The 18065-nt window shown below is 48.4% G+C and overlaps 1 protein-coding gene across 2 annotated transcripts in view; it reads right to left on the reverse strand.

The window, feature by feature from the left end:
- Nucleotides 1-18065, reverse strand: part of Sh3pxd2a (SH3 and PX domains 2A) — a 215285-nt gene that overhangs the window by 155550 nt on the left and 41670 nt on the right. For both annotated transcript variants that reach the window (XM_077799000.1, XM_026401179.2), the window contains exon 2: nt 15622-15702. In XM_077799000.1, coding sequence (XP_077655126.1) covers nt 15622-15702 — 81 coding nt within the window. The remainder of the gene's footprint in view (nt 1-15621; nt 15703-18065) is intronic.

Here is an 18065-nt window from a genome sequence, read left to right on the forward strand (position 1 = left end):
GGGTGGGGGAGGCCAGGATGTTTAACATTCAACATGGTGCAGCCTGGGCTAACAGCCTGCCACCGGCAGGGAGACGCACACGGAGAGAAGAAACCAATACCTCTATTCTGGGGCACCTCCTCAAACCTGAGGATGCCCCTCCCTGATACCCAGAATATGCCCAAACAGGCTGGCTTCCCTTGCCTCCCTTAAATCACCACAGTGTGTCCATTCCACCTGCTGACCAATAGCCTTTGTGCAGGAAAAAGAGCACTGGATTGAAGTCACGAAAGGAGGGCTTCAGTTCCAGCCTGCCAAGGACGTACTGGGCAACTGAGGCAAGTGACTTGGCCTCTCTGGGTGACAGAAGCCCCACCTGTGAAATACTTGTTCTGCCTGTATCCATGGGCATAGTGAAGATCCAAGGAGAAGACACTAGAGAAAGTGCTGCCAAATGCCAAGTGTGATTATTCCTACTTATTCTTTGAGCCTCAGTCCACTCATCTGCAAAATCTCTTAGCACTACTCTACCATTATTAGTATCCTAGCTAGTCTTATAACGCTGGAGCTCTGAGGTCAGAATTCCAGCTTATTCCTTTGCTACATGATTGTGGCCATGTCACCTTTTTCTCATCTGTAAAAAGGTGAGTAAAAACAGCACCACATAATGGTGTGTGGATTACGTGAAGTAGTACAGGTGATCAGGTGCACCTGGCTTACTCTCAATGCTTGATAAATGGGGACAATGCTTGATAAATTTAAAACAGGAGTTTTAAAATGAAGAAATCCCATGGTATCATCTCATTTCTGATGCTGGCATTACCCGTTTCTGCTTTCAAGGAGCTGCCCAGAGCTATTGGCCAGGCCCACCACTCCTTCCCTAGGATCCTTCACCTGTGACTTCACAGCCCTTCCCTTCCTATGGCTCTTGAGTTTTGACCCAAGGTGACAGCCCTTGTGTAACCTCAGCTCCCCTTGGCCAAGAGGAAAGGGCACGATGCCAGGGCAGCCAATCATCTGGAGAGCTAGTAACCAAGAGTGCCAGGCCAGGGGCTCCGGCCAGTCAGCTCTGAGCCTGCTCTGGGATGAACGAGTAGAGCTTCCCCAGGACACACACACACCTGAGATGCAGTTTCCTACTACGGAATCAGAAATGCACCCCACCTCCTCCTAGCACCCCAGTGTGTGGCCTGGCTACTTGCTGCTCCTCTTCCTTTCACCCTGGAGGGTGCTCAGGGCCTCAGGAGCTAGGTGCTACAGCAGGGTGGGGGTGTACTGGGCGGTGAGAGGGGAGGGCTGCAGGGATCATCTCAGACTGAGGGGAAGGACTTGGACTTCCTGCTCTGGGAAACAGGGAGCCTCTGGAGGCTGCTGAGCAGAGGAGGAACAGTGTGAAAGTAGAATTCTAGAAAGACACATCCGGCCAGCACACAGGCTAAAGAGTGGTGAAAGAGACATCTGGGACAGACGGCCAGAGGAACATTGGTGCCAGGCCAGAGTGTGGGTGGTGACACTCCCCCGGTGGAAATGAGCTCTGCCTGGACAGGCATTATTGTTCTGTCAGGGTCCTGGCTGGGTCGCCCAGTTTCTTCCTCGGGGTCTACAGCTATTCCCTAACCCTGCCTGGAGACCCCTCCCAAGGTTCCTAGACTACCTCCCAGGGCTGCCTGACATTTCTCCCTCCCACACGAATCCCAAGGGCCAAAAAAGGGGGGAGGCCCTGAAGAAGGGGGACGAGGAAAGGAAGAGAACAGGCTTGAGCCTCCTTCCAGCCAAACCATATGCTTGGCCTCAGTTTTGCTCCACTCTGCTCACTCTCCAAATGGCCCAGAAATGGGGTCCCCAAATTGCCCTGGCCTTCATGGGATCAAAGTTAGTTCTAAATCAGTTTTGAATAAAGAAATGGCACATTTGGGGCAGAAATGAGGCCAAAACCGACCCTTGGTGGTCTCCTCAGGCTGAGGCTGCTGTTCAAGGCGGTGAGATTTCAGGCCTGATCCTCCATGTGCCTTCCTGATGGGAAGAGAGGCCAAGCAGGTGGCATCTGAATGACAAGCCTCCCTGCCTCCCATGTCCAAGCATTTCCATTCCCTATGATTTTTATTCTCAAATGGGTCAAGGTACTTGCAGACTTTTTTTGTCTTTGAGACAGTATCTCACTATGTTGCCCAGACTGGTCTCCAACTCCTGGGCTCAAGCAATCCTCCTGCCTCAGTCTATAGCTCAGGAATAGCTAGGACTATGGATGAGTGCCACCATGCCTGGCTGAGGTACTTCCAGGCTTTCAAGCTCCCTCCCCACAAAGTTCCCTCCCTCCTCCTGAAAAAGGAAAAAAAAAAAAGTAGGCCCTGTTTCAAAATAAAAAGGACTGGAGATGTATCTCAGTGATAAAGTAGCCCTGGGTTCAATCCCCACTTCAGGAAAAAAAAAAAAATGCTGAAGAAGGTAGAGATCAGGGATTAAAGTGAGCAGAGCCCTGCTCTTCTCTCTGCTCTTGTGCTGTCAGTATGGAGCCCAAGAGCTTGCTTGGGAGCTTGGGAAGAGCCTTGGAGTAGCTATTGGAGCCAGCTTGGGAGTAGCCTTGGAGCCGGAGGTCAGTACCAACCTTCCCAGCACCCCACCTAACCAGGACACAAGAGCAGTTGGGCTGTCGCAGAACCTGGGAAGGGTCATAGTCTGTGCCGTCAGGTAGACCTAGCAAGCTGCAGCAGGATAGACATTTTTGAGCCTCCTACACAATCTTCTTAAAACTTGGGCATTCTGGCCCAGACTCTCTGCTTTGGTCCCCGCCCGCCCCTTTGTACTGCTGAATGAAGGGAGGAACAGGCCCAGCCAGCACCCCCCAGGGGCACACGCAGAGGACTTCCCTCTACCCTTCCACTGGGGATTCCTCCTCAAACTGCTCCAGTCGGGAGGGAGGCCCTGGGAATCTCAGGACAAAACAAGCCTGTCTCCTTGGGGAGTGAGCCAGCCAGCCTTCACAGAGCTGCCCACAGGGGACACAGTGGGAAGAATGGCCAGTTTGTCACATGCTGAGCCACACTCTGCAGACTTCTCCAGCCCATGCACCAGCCCCACGCTTCCTGTTTGGTTTGGGTTTTCTTTTTGAAGTATATCTGAATGTGGTCCATTAGTCTCATGGACTCCATTGCCCAATCCTAGCCTCCTCCCCAGCCCTCCAGCCAGCACTGAGCTACCAGATAAAGGCTGGGTACCAGATAAAGGCTTCCTAAAATTTTCAGATAAAGTCAGTCCCTGGCTGGCGTGGAGGCCTGTCTCCAAGCATACTTTTACTGCAGGTTGAAGGTGCCCAGGAACCTCTGGTGACTGGGGACATGTTCCTCTGGTCCAGGCTGGGTAGACACTGTTCACAGGGGGAACCTGGAGCCCTTTCCTTCTTCAGAAAGGCTAAGACCCCCCACACAACTCACACTGATGCTTCACAACTGCTCGGGGCAGGTGGCAAAGGTTTCCTGTGCCTTGTCTCTTTAAAATCACAACCATTCTGAGGCAGATTCTGTAATGACAGCCATTTAGCAGGTAAAATGGTGGAAACTCCTGGAAGTTAGATAATCCCTCAGTCACAAAACTGGTAAGAGGTGGGAATAAGGCCCAAATGGCACCGCCTGAGTTTTCCCTTTGCAAGGGACTGCCCCACTTGGGAAGTTGGGGATTAGGCACCAGGAACTCACAAGCCCTTTTGAAGAGTTACAGTGGAGGTCTCTGGAGATCTGAAATCTTTTCTTTGGCTGCAGCTAAACTGATCACATAAAGAAAGCACCTCGAATTCTCCAGCGACTCCCACCGTGGTCTGATTTAAACAAGCCTTCCTGAGACCTGGTGATTGCAGACCTTAAATTCACCCGGGGGCCGGGGTCCAGTGTGGAGTGGTGGGTGGCTGATGAGGGGAATCAATGCAGCTCCCATTCCCCAGGGGCCCTGCTGGTGGTAGATCACCTCCCAGAGGGATGAACAAACTCTGTCTTCCCTCAGAAGGGCCCACACCTCAGGCTCCTGCAGCTCACTCTGGCTGGCCCACATGCCCATTGCCATAGAAATCAAAGCAAAAGCAAGCTGACTGGTGCCATAGCCAGCGGGAGGTGGGCAGTCCAGGATGCCAAGGCCCATGTCACACAGCATGCTATCTGCCACAGCACGCAGGCCTGATGGCGTGGTCTACACTAGGGCTCGATCCTCTCTGGGGCAACACCCATTGGGCATTCAGCCTGCCCAGACTCTTCTACCAGCTGACAGCTCCTGTCCAGACCAGGGCCACCGGCCTGCCTCTTCCTCTTGAGGTCCCCAGTACAAGCACAGTGCCAGGCACTTAGCTGTCACGCCTCCACAGGTGCCAGGATGGACACGAAATTCCTCCTGGCAGGAAGGGACCGACTTGATCAGCTAAAGCTTTGGGGTGTGCAACACACACACACACACACACACACATACATACACACACACGCGTCACTCACCTGGCCACCAAAGACATTCCTTCCCGTCATTCTCCAGTTTGGAGAAGGCGCACTGTCCCCCTAAGCACTTTCCATCCAACTTCCCTTTGGTTATCCAAAGAGGGGTGGATGAAGACGCGGTGAGGACAGAGCTGAGCTTTCTAGGTCGGGCCTTTGGGCCAAGACCAGAGCAGGAGGAGGTGACCAAGGCAGCAACTGCATTCCACAGCCTTCCTGATGTGACACCCAAACACGCCCTGGTATGACACCTTCTACCAGGAAAACAAGGTGCGCAACTCCCAGGAGTCACAGGGTGGTGCGGCTGACTCACGCTGCCCCTGGCGGGGCTGAGGTTTTACTGTCCGACAAGGAAGGAGTCTATGGCGGGGGACAGGCAGAGGGGCTGCGCTCCAGGCAGCGCCCATGCCTGAGGGAGCTGTGTGGACCTTTCTGGGAGCTAGACAGTTCTTCTGTTCTTGGCACAGGCAACTTCTCTCTGGGGAGGGAGAACGGTGCCTCACCCCTCACCAGGAGCTCTCTCTGTGATGCAGCAGGAGCTTCCTGCCCTCCTCACCCCAAAACCAGAAAGACTTCTGGGTGGGCTAGAAACTCAGACAGAAATGAACTAGCACCTGGAGCACTCAGCTGTCACATGCTGGTCCCATCAGTTTGGACACATCACTTCTCTCTTGGGGTCTCATTTTTTCATTTGTCCAATAATAGAAAGGAGCTAGCTCTGAGGGTAGTCAATCAATCTCACCCCAAAAGGCCATTGCCAACTGACAAGTGGTGACTCCCTGAAGATTTTTTTTTTCTCTTTTCCTTTTTTAGCACTAGAGATTGAACCCAGGGGTGCTTTTCTAAGCTATATCCCCAGCCCTTTTTGTTTTTTATTTTTTGAGACAGGGTCTCACTAAGTTGCTTAGAGCCTCACTAAGTTGCTTAGAGCCTCCCTAAATTGTTCAGGCTGGCCTCGAATTCGTAATTCTCCTGCCTCAACCACCTGAGTCGCTGGGATTACAGGCATACGCCACCACTCCCAGCTTGGTTTTGTGTTTTAGAAAGATTCTGAGATGATGTGTGGGCTCAAGGTGGATTAATAATGTCTGCCATGGGCACAGGTTGGGAGATTTACCATGAGCAATGAAAGATGTCTGCGGTGGGCATGACGATCATGGTGACACAAATGCTGGTAGCTGACCTCTAAGGGCCTCTGGTTGTAAAACTCACAGTTCTACATGATTCCCCAATGGACATGGTTAACATTGTTTTGTGACAAGCATGTACCTTTCATAACTGTGGTATTTGCACATAGCCCTCATTCAAAAGACTTCCAAAAATTTAGAGACAATGACCAGTGCCATGGCTTAATACCTGCAGGATACTCCAGCTGCTCTTCTGACTTCCCCTGTCTGTGAAGGAGCTTCCCTTTGCAAGGAAGGAAAAAATCCCAGTCTGACCTCAGAGAGATGTTGAGAGGTGGCAAAGGGAAGAGAAGGCTTCTGACTTCCCAGCGCACACCAGAGGGACTTCTCTGACAGGGCTTTACATCTGTTAGGAACAGACACAGCTGAACTGCTGAGCCTTAAGAAGTGTGCACCTGGATCTGATGCACACAGGTACCCAAAAGGAGCTCACAGATCATGTATGGAACAGCCTGATTCCTGAGCATGCCTGCAGGACCGGGGGAATGCCACAACTCTGGACTGTGAGAGGGCTGGACAAGCCCCTCTGTGCTCTTTGTACCCACAGGCTCTGCGTGGCTGGCCCTGTATAGAGGTTCTTAGGGCCTGAGCTCACCTACTGCTTGTTTCCCTTCTGCACAGATGTGCAGAGCCCCCCAGATACTCGTGCCTGCTGCCTCTGTCCCCTCCCCTTCTCCATCTGTTCAGAGCCAGTCCCTGAATTGCTCTAGATTTGAGAGGCCCCACCTGTAAAAAAGGGTCTTTCCAAACTCACAGAGCTGCAAAACTACACAAGAGGGTGCAAATGCCATGTGCTTAGAGGGGGGAAAAGTAAACCCAACTTTTCCCAATGCCTCCAGCTGAACATTATGAAACCCCAAGACGAAAACTGGGTGGTAAGCAACTTTCCCATCCTGAGCCTACCTCCAGGGACCAGGTGACTCAGGCCCTCTCCTCCTATCATGCCACAGCCCTTCCCAGCCCTGGCATGCTGTCCCCCAGAGAAGACCTGCCCAAGGGGTACATAGCAGGAAAGAAACTAGGGTTCACCTTCGGTCCCAGGGGTGAGAGGAAAGGGAGTGCCTGGAAGAGGAGCCACCCGCCCCCCGGGGGAGGAAAGCCAGTGATGGAATTCCTGGGCACCAACAGAAGCCCCAAAGGGCTCCCCTGGAATCCCTCTGTGTCATCAGGCATTTGAAAGATGCCTCCCTCTTTCCAAGAGCAAGAAAAGCTGCCAGCCAATAATTACTTTTTAAAAAATAGTGTTTTCTTAATAACACTGCTGGGAGGAAATGGGATGGAGATTACAGTATAGAGGCAGACCACGCTATCTGGCGAAAGTGAAGTCTATGTTAATGGAGCACAGGAAGAAACCTTTGTCTCCAGATGGCGTGGAGACTCTCTGGCTGTTTCCCCTTAGAATTAAGTTTCTGAGGTCCTAACCAGGAATGTTTCAGCTTCCCTCACTTTTCTAAGGGCTTATTCCACACGGATCATTTCATTTCATTCTTTCTATTACACCCTATGAGGCAGGTATTTTTATTGGACCCATTATAAGCATGGGAAAACTGAGGCACAGAGAGGTTAAATAACTCATCAAAGGTTATACAGTCAGTAAGGGCTGGAGCTGGTCTTGGAATCCAGACACCCTGGTCCTAGAGCACATGCCCTAACCACTGGGCTCTCTACCATTACCTGATTCACTGTGGTTTCGTCCTGACACAAGAACTGTTGCCAAAGGGCTTCTTGCTCTATATTTAGCTCAGGGATTTTAAGCAATACTTCAAGACAAGATTCTAGTTTGACAAGATAATTTGGACAAGTCTGAGGGGTTGGTTCTAATGAGATCTAACCAGTTATATTCTACTGAAATGATCCAGAATGATAATCCAGGAAAAGTAAGGCAATATGCTTTTAATAATTAATTCCATTTTCTTTCTCTTACTAGATATCCTTTTAATGTCTACTTTTTAACCTGTATTTTATGTCCTATTTTATTGTAATGACCACAAGTGATATATTTTTTTTTAATATTTTTTTTAGCTGTAGATGGACACAATATCTTTAATTTTATTTATTTATTTATTTGTATGTGGTGCTGAGGATCAAACCCATGGCCTCATGCATGCAAGGCAAGCACTCTACCACTGAGCCACAACCCTAGCCCCACAAGTGATATATTTTATTTTAGATTTCCCACTTTCCTTGCCTTGCCTCAAAGGTAACTTTTTTTTTCCCTTGTGGCACAGGAGATTTAACCCAGGACTTATAACATGCTAGGTAAGCATTCTAGTCCTTTTTATTTTATTTTGAGAGAGTCTCACAAAGTTTTCCAGGCTGGCCTCAAACTTGGGCTCCTCTTGCCTTAGCCTCCTGAGTAGCTGCCCCAGGATGATAGGTGTGCACCACCATGCCAATAGTTAACTCTTTAGTTATTAAATATTAATGTTACAAATAACACATGAGTACAGTTTTCTTTTTTGAAACAGCAAAACCTTCCATATGAGGCTAAGGTTCTCCTTTAAACAATCTCTCCCTCGGGGGCTGGGGATGTAGCGCGCTCGCCTGGCATGCGTGCAGCCCGGGTTCGATCCTCCAGCACCACATACAAACAAAGATGATGTGTCCGCCAATAACTAATAAATAAATATTTAAAAAAAAAAAAACAAAAACAATCTCTCCCTCAACTCATGTACCCTAACCCCTGTCTAGAGATAATGGTGACCAACCTTCTAGATCTCTTAAGAATCTCTACATACATGTGTTGTATATGTATCTGCAAAAGATATGTCTTACTGTTATTGTTGTTTGAATAATTGTCATCATCCTGTAAATATTGTCTTGAAACTTTCAATTGTTCGTTCGTTGACATTTCTTGGGGATTCTTCCATGGAACTGAGATCAATCACATTTGTTTTGACCATGGAACTAAGCCGTATGAGAATACCACAGTTGGCTTTTGGATGGTCATTTGTTTCCTCTGTGGATCGTCATTTGTTTCCCATTGTCATCATGTCAAAGAACAGGAGGCTCTCTGAGCCCTCCTGGGACTGGGACTGACCTCAGTCAAGGTCAATGTTCTCTTCTGTGTAAGCAATCACAATGGGCCACAGCATACCCCAATGCTGGGTTGGAGCTACCATATCTGTACAAAGGGTGTCAGAACCTCTTTGGCATAAAATCATTTTTGGAACTGGCTAAGTTACCTCCCCAGGATTTGACCTCTTGCCTCTCATCTAGGGTCAATGATCTAGAACATGTTCCCTAAAAGGCAGAGATCTGCAGGAAAGGAGAAGCCTTCTTGCTCTCAGGTTGATTCCTGCCACACACCAGGATCACCCAGTTGGAAATCAGCTGAGATCCACTCTGGACCACAAACTGAAATAAAATTCATAAATTTCATAAATAAAAAAATCAATAAAGTTCTTTACCTGTAAAGAGAAAGATTTAGAATAAGAATTCTTCTGATTCTAAAAATGCAACGATCCCATAAATATCCATAAGTTATGTCACACCCACACCCACATCCAAACCCACATCCATCCAATGCTGGGTATTAGCAATTCAGGGAATATAGCTTTGCTCACTCATCATTAGTCAGGCTATTCAAGAGCTGGAAAGTGAGTCTCACCCTGGGGTGGCTACGTGGGCAGCGTCTGGAGCAAGGAATAAGGAAGAGAGATAAAAGCTCTTCAAAATAGGTTAAGTCCTTCAGAGCAAACGAGCAGACCTGAACAGCTCTCTTGACTCTGTCTTCCAAGTGGTGCAGGGAAAGCTGAGGGCCTCTCCCAGCTCTGATCAAATATTGACCCAGTGCACTTGCTGGCCAGGGTTCAGACTAAAGGACCAGCAGCACCATGGAGCCAATGTTTGCAGAGAAATTACTGCAGCCCAGTGCCTTGTAGGTCAGGCTGTGAAACAACCCCCGATAGAGCCAGGGCTTCAGAGAGCCTTCCGGTCCTCCCTCAGAGCAGGTCATGGGGAAGCCACTTAAAGTGAAGGACCTGTACAAGGAAATTGAGGGAGAGGGGAAATGTGGTTCAGCTGCCAATGAGAAGGCAACTTAAAGGGCATCTGTGGCCCCTCGCCCTCCTCCTCCTCCCCTTAATGCAAGACAGTCCCCTTATAACCAAACAGGCCTCAAGGTTAGGCCCTGTCCTGCCTAGCTCCCTCTGGGACAGCTCCTTTTCCTGGTCCCACAGGGTGAAGTGGGGAGTTATTTTTAGAAATCAAGAGCTTCACCTCTTCCCTGTTTTCAACTTGACATCTGAAATGCTCTTGAAGCCCTCTCTGGAAACTGACCTGGTTCCTTGGAAACTGAGGTGTTTGGAATTGCTGAAATGCTCTATTGATGGGGAAAATCATGCAGGACATAGTCACCCTCTTCTTGCTGGAGCCCTAGAAGATTTTAGCAGGTAATATGAGGAAGGCCTGGCAGGGCTGCTGAGCACTCTGGGATAGGCATGAAGCCAGACAGAGCCTGCTAATGCAGCACAGCCCTACAGAACTTTCTGTGATGATAGGAACATCCCATCTGCTCAACACAGAGCCACTAGCCACTGTGGCTACTAAGCACTCATAGTGTGGCAAGTACAGCCAAGGGACTAAAATTTTAATTTCATTCTTAAATTTTAAAATTAATGTAAATTTAAAGAGCCACACGTGGCTAGTGGCTATAGCCTTAACACGAGTCTCAAAGCTTTCGCGCCTGGGGCACGTGTGTGCTCATGCATTTGTCTGGGGAAAGAATCTTCTTAGAAGCACAAAAGAATTCCAGATCTCAAAAGTAAAATTAGATAAAATACCTCATCAATCTGTGAGATAAAACTCACTTCCTCAAGGAAGCCTGCTACAAGCCCAGAGTATAAAGTTTCCTTGTCATATGTCTGTGGCACCTTCTCTGCACATCTGGAAGAGTGTAAAGTATTATTTGCCTTTTTAAAAGCAGAATCTGACTTTGCCCACTAAACTGTGAGTCCCATGGAATCAGGAACCAGATCAGTGTGCCCCCAGAGCCTAGCACACCACCGGGGATGAGGAGGGCAGACACTACCTACCTGTTGAATGGATGGAGGGAAGGAGGGAGGGAGGGAAGAAGCAGAAATAAATGGGTGAACAAGCTAACAAATAAATTAGGGACACACTTCACTCCAATAACTGTGGTTCTCAAAACCCAACCAAATCCCCCCAAAGGAGGGATGGGGGCATATGTCTATCACTCCAGGCTACCACCACCAATTGAGACCATATGGGTGTACTCTGTCTACCTCCCAGGAAAAATGCACTTTCCTTCCTCTTTATCACAGAGCATTTTTTTAAAGTTTTTTTTTAACCGTAGTTGGACACAATACCTTTATTTTACTTATTTTATGTGGTGCTGAGGATCAAACCCAGTGCCTCGCATGTGCTAGGCAAGTGCTCTGCCTCTGAGCCACAACTCCAATCCCGCAGAGCATGTTTTTTGTACCCCAATCTAGTATTTATCTCATCTACAGTGAACTAATTATCAAAAAATCTTTTCTCCACCGGGCGTGGCGATGCATGCCTGTAATCCCAGCAGCTCGGGAGGCTGAGGGAGGATTGCAAGTTCAAGACTAACCTCAGCAACTTAGCAAGGTCCCAAGCAATTTAGCAAGACCCTGTCTCAAAAACAAAGAATGAAAAAGGCTGGGGATGTAGCTCAGTGGTCGAGTGCCCCTGGGTTAAATCCCTAGTACCAATAAATAAATAAATAAAAGTCTTCTCTCCCCACTAGATATAGACTCCCGGCAGGAAGAGACCTTGTCCTGCTTAAGTCTGCTTCTCGGCCTGTGCCATTTTTGCTCTGCAAAGCACAAATGCCTTGGCAAGCTCTGTGCAGGCTTATGTGTCTCATTCTCTTTGTGCTTCCACTCTCACCACTCACATAGCCAGGGTGGGACTGTCAGATTGAGCAAATAAAAATGCAGAACACACAGTAAACTTCTGAATTTCACATAAAGAACAAATTGCTTTTTTAGTGTGAGTACTTCCAATGTAATATTTGGAATACACATATAAAAAAAAAAAGGATTTGTTGTTTATCTGAAATTCAGCTTATAGGACATTTGGTACTTATCTGACAACCTTAACTGGGGGCTTTGCCAGAAGCAGTTAGCCAGCAGTGAGGAAGGTGTGTGGCAGGGTGGGAAGGGAGCAGCGAGATAACAGGATCTGCCCTGCCCAGGCTAAGGCTTGGGTAAGCGCTGCAGGAGCACTTACCTGCCATCTCTGACTTCTCTGCCTTCTCTCCCCTAGCCCTGCAATTTCCCCTATGGCCTATGAAGAACCACCTTCTCTGCACACCTTCTCTGTACCTGTGTACCATCAGAGGTCTAAGTGCCCTGTAGCGGGCTCAGTAATGCCATGGGTCACCTCAAAGAGGTCACAAGTGCAAGCCCTCTGGCGCTGGCTCCCTCTTGCTGCCCCTCAGGGCTGGCTGCTATGTTGTGTGCCTGAACCTGTCCATGCCCAGGGATTTTTCTCCATGTACAGAGCAGTCAGGTCCCGGCAGAGGAAGATGGGAACCCAGAGTGACGTCCCGAATCTCAGTGTGCATAGAGTGGGGTGGGGGATGGTGCTGGCCTGGACTCTGCAGCAGAGAGAAATGAAAAGCCCAGTCTGGGGGTTCTGGTCAGGTCTGCAATACAGCACCTTTTAATTGCTCTCTGACCTCATGGCTTGGGACATGCAGGGCAGGGCATGGCTGTGCAACTCCCTGCTGGCCCCCTAGAGGGAAAAATGGAAGTGTGCTTCTCTGGATGAGATTGGATCTGAATGTACCCCATGGCCCTCAACTCACTGTCAGAGGAGGGTCAGGTTCATTTGGTATCACCTTGCACACGATTCCTGAGTTACATTAGAGGTGGGAACCCAAGGCCTTCTTGGGGTAACCTGACCTCCTCCAGAGGCAAAAGACACCATGTGGCAGGGGAGAAATCAGGGGGAATACATAAGGACACCCACACTGGGGACAGAGTAACCAACTTGTGCTGGGGGGGAGTGTGGCCCAGGGTACCATCAAAGGGGTATCCAGGCCACATGCGATCCTCAGAATGCCATATATAAATCCCCAAATGGTGTCCAAGCAGCACCAGAAAGGAATGCAAAATTCATGATCTAAACTAGTTTGGCTCGGTGGCTCTTTGTTAGAGGCCCACTGGGGGTCCGTGAAAACTTGCTGCTGTAAATAAAATTGTACGTATATGCGCTTTTTCTGGGGAAAAGGTTTCTACCAGATTCACCAATGGGTCTGTAGCCCCAAGAAGGCCCAGAACCACATGCAGTTTTCCTTGGGCTGGCTTCTTGAGCCTGGCCTTTATGGTCAGGGGGAGGTGGGGCTCAGCCAGAAAGGGGAGGGGCAAGATGGTTCTGAGACCAGGCCTGTGGGCCACCCGGGAGGAAGAGACCTTGTCTTGCTCAAGTCTGCTTCTCAGCCTGTGCCATTTTTGCTACTCCTTCTCCTGCCTACCCCAGAGGCTCCTTCCAGACAGAGGCTGTGCCTGCATACTCTGAATACTCCAGCACACAGCAGGACATCTGCAGGGTGAAGCACACATGGGATAGATCCAAAGCCCCAGCCCCTTGGACAGCACAGCCCAACATCTCATCACTTGTGATACCTCATCAAATCCTCAGGACAACCCTGCCAAGTGAATACCATTCAGGCTTTCATTCTGCAGAGCAGAGAACTGAGTCTGGAGCAGTTAAAGAACCTTTCCAGAGTTACATGATGATAGTCAGGAACCAGTCTCAGGCAACATGTCTCTCTACACAGCCTCTTAGAAAACCAGAGTTACGCATTCCGTTTTCTCTTCCTCTATAGGAGCTACCATATTAAAACCAGCAATCCTGATAAATAAGAAAGTCATGAAAATAAGTGAATGAACACTATGGAAAGTGAAAATGAATGGGAGAAGGCACATGGTGTGTGAAGGGGCTCACAAAGATGCTATGTTGGGTTCCAAAGCCAAATTCCAAAGGTGCAGCTCAACCCCCTCCAGCTGTATCTGCAGTTATTTCTCAGGGTCCACAGAAAATTGGTTCCAGGACCAATATCAAAATCTCTGGTGCTCAAGTCCCTTATATAAAATGGCACAGTATTTGCATATAACCTGTGCAGATCCTCCCATACTTTAAATCTCTAGATTTCTTGGAAACAACTATTCTACGGCACTGTTTAGGGAATAATGACAAGGAATAAAGTCTGTACATGTTCAGAGAAACCTTTTTCCCAAACATTTTTGATCTGCAGTTGGTTGAATCTGCAGATGTGGGAACCACAGATAATGGCACACTGATGGTAAGGACCCACAAGGACAAGCCTGGCCATCACGACAAGCTGTTCCATGCTTGTGTCCCCTCCCAACATGCAGGAAATGAGCCCTCTGGGCAAGGGAGAAGAGGGGAAGCAAATTCCTTTCTTGTGAGATTCTAGGGAGGGAGTAGGGGGCCAGAATGGAAAGGGGGGAGAAGAAAAGTCCTGATTTGGAAGTTTCCACTGGCTTTCAGACCTCATCCCACTCATCAATGAGCCCTTTCAGGTTGCCTCTCCCCAACTGAGTTATCATTTCCTGTCCGGCACACTGTACTCATTGATGGGGTGTCAGCAAATCCCACCAGTTTATGCTGGAAGGACCCAAGGAGACTGGACAGGAACTGAAAGAGGAAGAGAAGGAAGGCAGAGGATAAGGAATGGCTTTCAATCCCATATGCAATGGGACATTCCGTCAGAATGACCAGGGAATAAAGGAAGGTAATACAGGCAGCTGAATTACCTTTGGTTTGTCTCAGAGGAAGCACAATAAGGACAGGAGATAAAATCAGGTATTAGGGGGCAAACATTCAGTCTTGCCTCTCAGACAACCCACCATCAAAGGCCTGCAAGCAAGCAAAGGAGGGAACTCTTGTCCTGAGGGCTAGGAGTGGGTGTCTCTGGTCTGTGTAACCAGGTTCACACCCTGAGGAAGAATCCAGAATACCCCAGTGTAACCAAGTTCACACCCTGAGGAAGAATCTAGAATACCTCAGTCAACTTGCAATGACTCTCTCCCTTCTCTGACATTTGCCTCTGACACACAGGAGTAGACTCCCTGGTGGCCTTGTCTGTTCTATAAGGCCCTCTATCCCTGGCCATTCTGATTGGTCGAGAAAGAGCACCTGACCCAAGTTAGGCCAATCAGAGTCTTCCCTTGTGTTTGTCAACTTGGAACTGGGAGAGAGTCAGTGTGTCTGCTGTTGGGAACCACAGATAAGAAATTCAAGAACTCTTCACAGTCAAGCACCTCAGGGTGTGAGGGAATAGAAGCTGAGGACAGTGTCAGAGGGAAACAAAGAAAAGACAGAGGGAAAGCTGATCTGGGGCTTAGGTCTGCCCAAAGTCACTGCTCTTCTCTCCATCTGGTAGGCTGCATAAGCTTCCCAGATATATTTTTTGTCTCAACCAGCATAAATGTAAAAGTGTCACTTGTCACTTAAAAGAAGACTAACGAAACTGGTTGGCACCAAGGGGTGTCTGCAGTGGTAACTGCAGGCTCTGTAATACCACCCCCCTGTGAGAACATGCCTGTGTGAATTAGAGACACACACCGACCATCCACATGTACAAAATGGGTGGCAAGTGCCTTATTTGGTTAGGCAGACACAGTGGTATGCACCGTTTGCGTCTGGAGTTCAAAAAGTTGCTTATTTTCTGTTTCGGTCTTCTCCTCATGTTTGCTTTTCTTTGCCTGAAATGATGTGGCGGCTTGTGTCTCATCCTGAATGTTTACAGACATGTCTGCTCAGGCCTTAGCACCCACAGCCATCCTCCTGCCTCTTTGTTGAGCAAGTCAATAATGCCCTGAGTGTCTGCGTGCCATATCCCAGATGGACAAGCACAGCTTCCCTCATCTGTCCCTCTGCACCAACCTCAATTCCAACCATGACGGCTCTGATGGGGGTCATGAGAGGCCAGTCCATCAGAAAGACTTGGGCTCCAGCCAACTCACCTGCAGATCAAAGAACTTGCTGTACCTCCGGTAGATGGTCTGGGAGGTAGAGTCGGACCAGGTCACGTTGATAATGTATACCTGTGGGAAAAGGGAAGAACAGGTGAGCAGGTGACCAAGGCAAGCCTTCAAGCCGTGCTGGACATCTTTTACATGTGTAGGTGCACCAGGGTCAGGGCCATGCTTCTTGTCCCATCTGTCCCCCTAGAAATGAATGTCAGGTACCATGTGGATGCTACAATATACATCTGAATATACTGCACCCACTTGCAGACCTGCACACATCTAGAGGGACATTCAATAAAATGTTAATGATGATTTTCTTAGAAGGGTAAGATTAAAACAAGTGATTTTAATTTCCTTCTTTTTAAAAAATATTTATTTTTTAGTTGTAGTTGGACACAATACCTTTATTCCATTCATTTATTTTTATGTGGTGCTAAGGATCGAACCCAAGGCCCTGTGTGCGCTAGGTGAGCGCTCTACTACTGAGCTACAATCCCAGCCCCTAATTTCCTTTCTTATATATGTATATACAATGAACATAAAATTGGGGTCATTACCTTTTTTGCTTGTTTGTTTTTAAGGTGGTTAATCTACTGGTTCTCAAACTTTAGAGTGATTTTAGAAGATTCCATGAGGGATCTTCCAAAATTATGTGTGCCTAGGTCACTGGCTAAAATTCTGCATAGGCAGACCAGGGCATGGGGACTCAGACATCCACACTTTCAATAAGCCCAAGTTATTCCGCTGCGTTCATCCTCAGCACTCACTCTGAACAATGCTTCAGAGACCATAAGCCCTTCAGAGAGCTGCAAGTCACCTAAGTGTCCCTAAGTCTTAGCTTGGTGCCTGGCACAGAGCAGGTACTCAGAAATATCTTGCTACATTGAACAATCAAACAGGATTGTAAAATAAGAAGCAGATTCACAGAAGAGACGTTAGCTCATTTGCGAGCTTTTCTCTGCGGGTTTCTGGCAATGAAGGTGTTTCAGAGCCAGAATGGCACCCCAGTTCCCAAGGCCCCCTCAGGCTCCGCAAGGCTACTGCCTCAAACCATTCTGGAAGGTATCTGGGCCACTAGGTTGCTGGAGAAGAAGAGAGAGCTCCTGCCCACAATCCTGCCTGCTGTTCCCAATATTTTTGTTCCTCCTGGGAGAGGCCTTAGTTAGAGAGCTGGGCCATCTCCCATAACCACAGGGCTCTTGTGCTGAACTCCCTTGGTGCCTGGGCCAGATGTGACCCAGGTGAGACCTCAGGAGAGAGGCAGAAGCTGTAGGTCCCCAGTGGTGGTTCCCACACCAGGTCTCCCTGGGAGACCTGCAAAAATGCACATTGCCAGGCCTTTGCCTAGTGATTCTGATTACAGAAGTCTGGAGGGGCACTACCAGTGAGGAGGCCAATGTAGCCAGAGAAGGCTAGGGTCCAGGCCATGGTGAGGAGAGAGAATGTGAGCGAAGAGCAGCATTTAGACCCTGGGCACACACTTGCTGCCCTCCCTTGCTGCCTGGACCAGGGCTTGCCCATGAATGCCCAGGTTGCATGACTGGCATTCAGGTAACTGTGCTTGCTCCCCTAACATCGCTAAGTCACGGAGCCAGTTTCATGCTGGGGGGAAAATTTGTTCCCAAATGCAGCTGAGGAAAGAGCCATAACGCCAGGCAACTAGGACTGGACATGGCCATCAGAGATTTATGACATGAGATTCTGATAAGGAAGAACATTAAATAAAAGGCCATCCCTACCTTCACAAGCTCACAATAAATTATTGACTTATTATAATAAATAGACATGGATATGCTTTGCTTTATATCATATGTAAATGTATGTCTCATACAATAAATTGTAAAACCACTTAGCTAACAAAGCGTTAGCTTATGTTTCGGTAACCAAATGTGACGACACGCTAGTACAGTGTAAAGTTTTTATACCTATTAGCTCATTTAATCTTCAGCCCCACAAAGTAGCAACCAATGGTATCTTCACATGGCACAGGAAAAAGGGGAGGCTCAAAGAAGTTAGTCACTTGACTGAGCTCCATAACCAGTAACATATTAAACAATAAACTTGAACCCAATCTAGCTGAGTCCACACCCCATGTTCTTGACCATACTGGGTATCTTAGTTCATTTTCTGCTGTTTCAACACATTACCTGAGACTGGGTAAATTATAAACAATAGAAGTTGCTATGGTTCTGGACTCTAGGAAATCCAAGACCATGGTGCTGGCATATGGCAAGGGTCATTCCATGGCATAAGGTGGAAAGGCAAGTGAATGCAAGAGACAGAAAGGAATCAGGGCTGAACTCATCCTTCTATCAGGAACCCACTCCCACGATGGCAGCATTAATCCATTTAGGAGAGCAGAGCCCACATGACCACTTCACCTCTTAAAGGACCAGCCTCTTAACACTGTTACCTGGAAATTAAATGTCAACTTGAGC

This window comes from Urocitellus parryii, chromosome 5, assembly GCF_045843805.1.
Source record: "Urocitellus parryii isolate mUroPar1 chromosome 5, mUroPar1.hap1, whole genome shotgun sequence".
Lineage (NCBI taxonomy): Eukaryota > Metazoa > Chordata > Mammalia > Rodentia > Sciuridae > Urocitellus > Urocitellus parryii.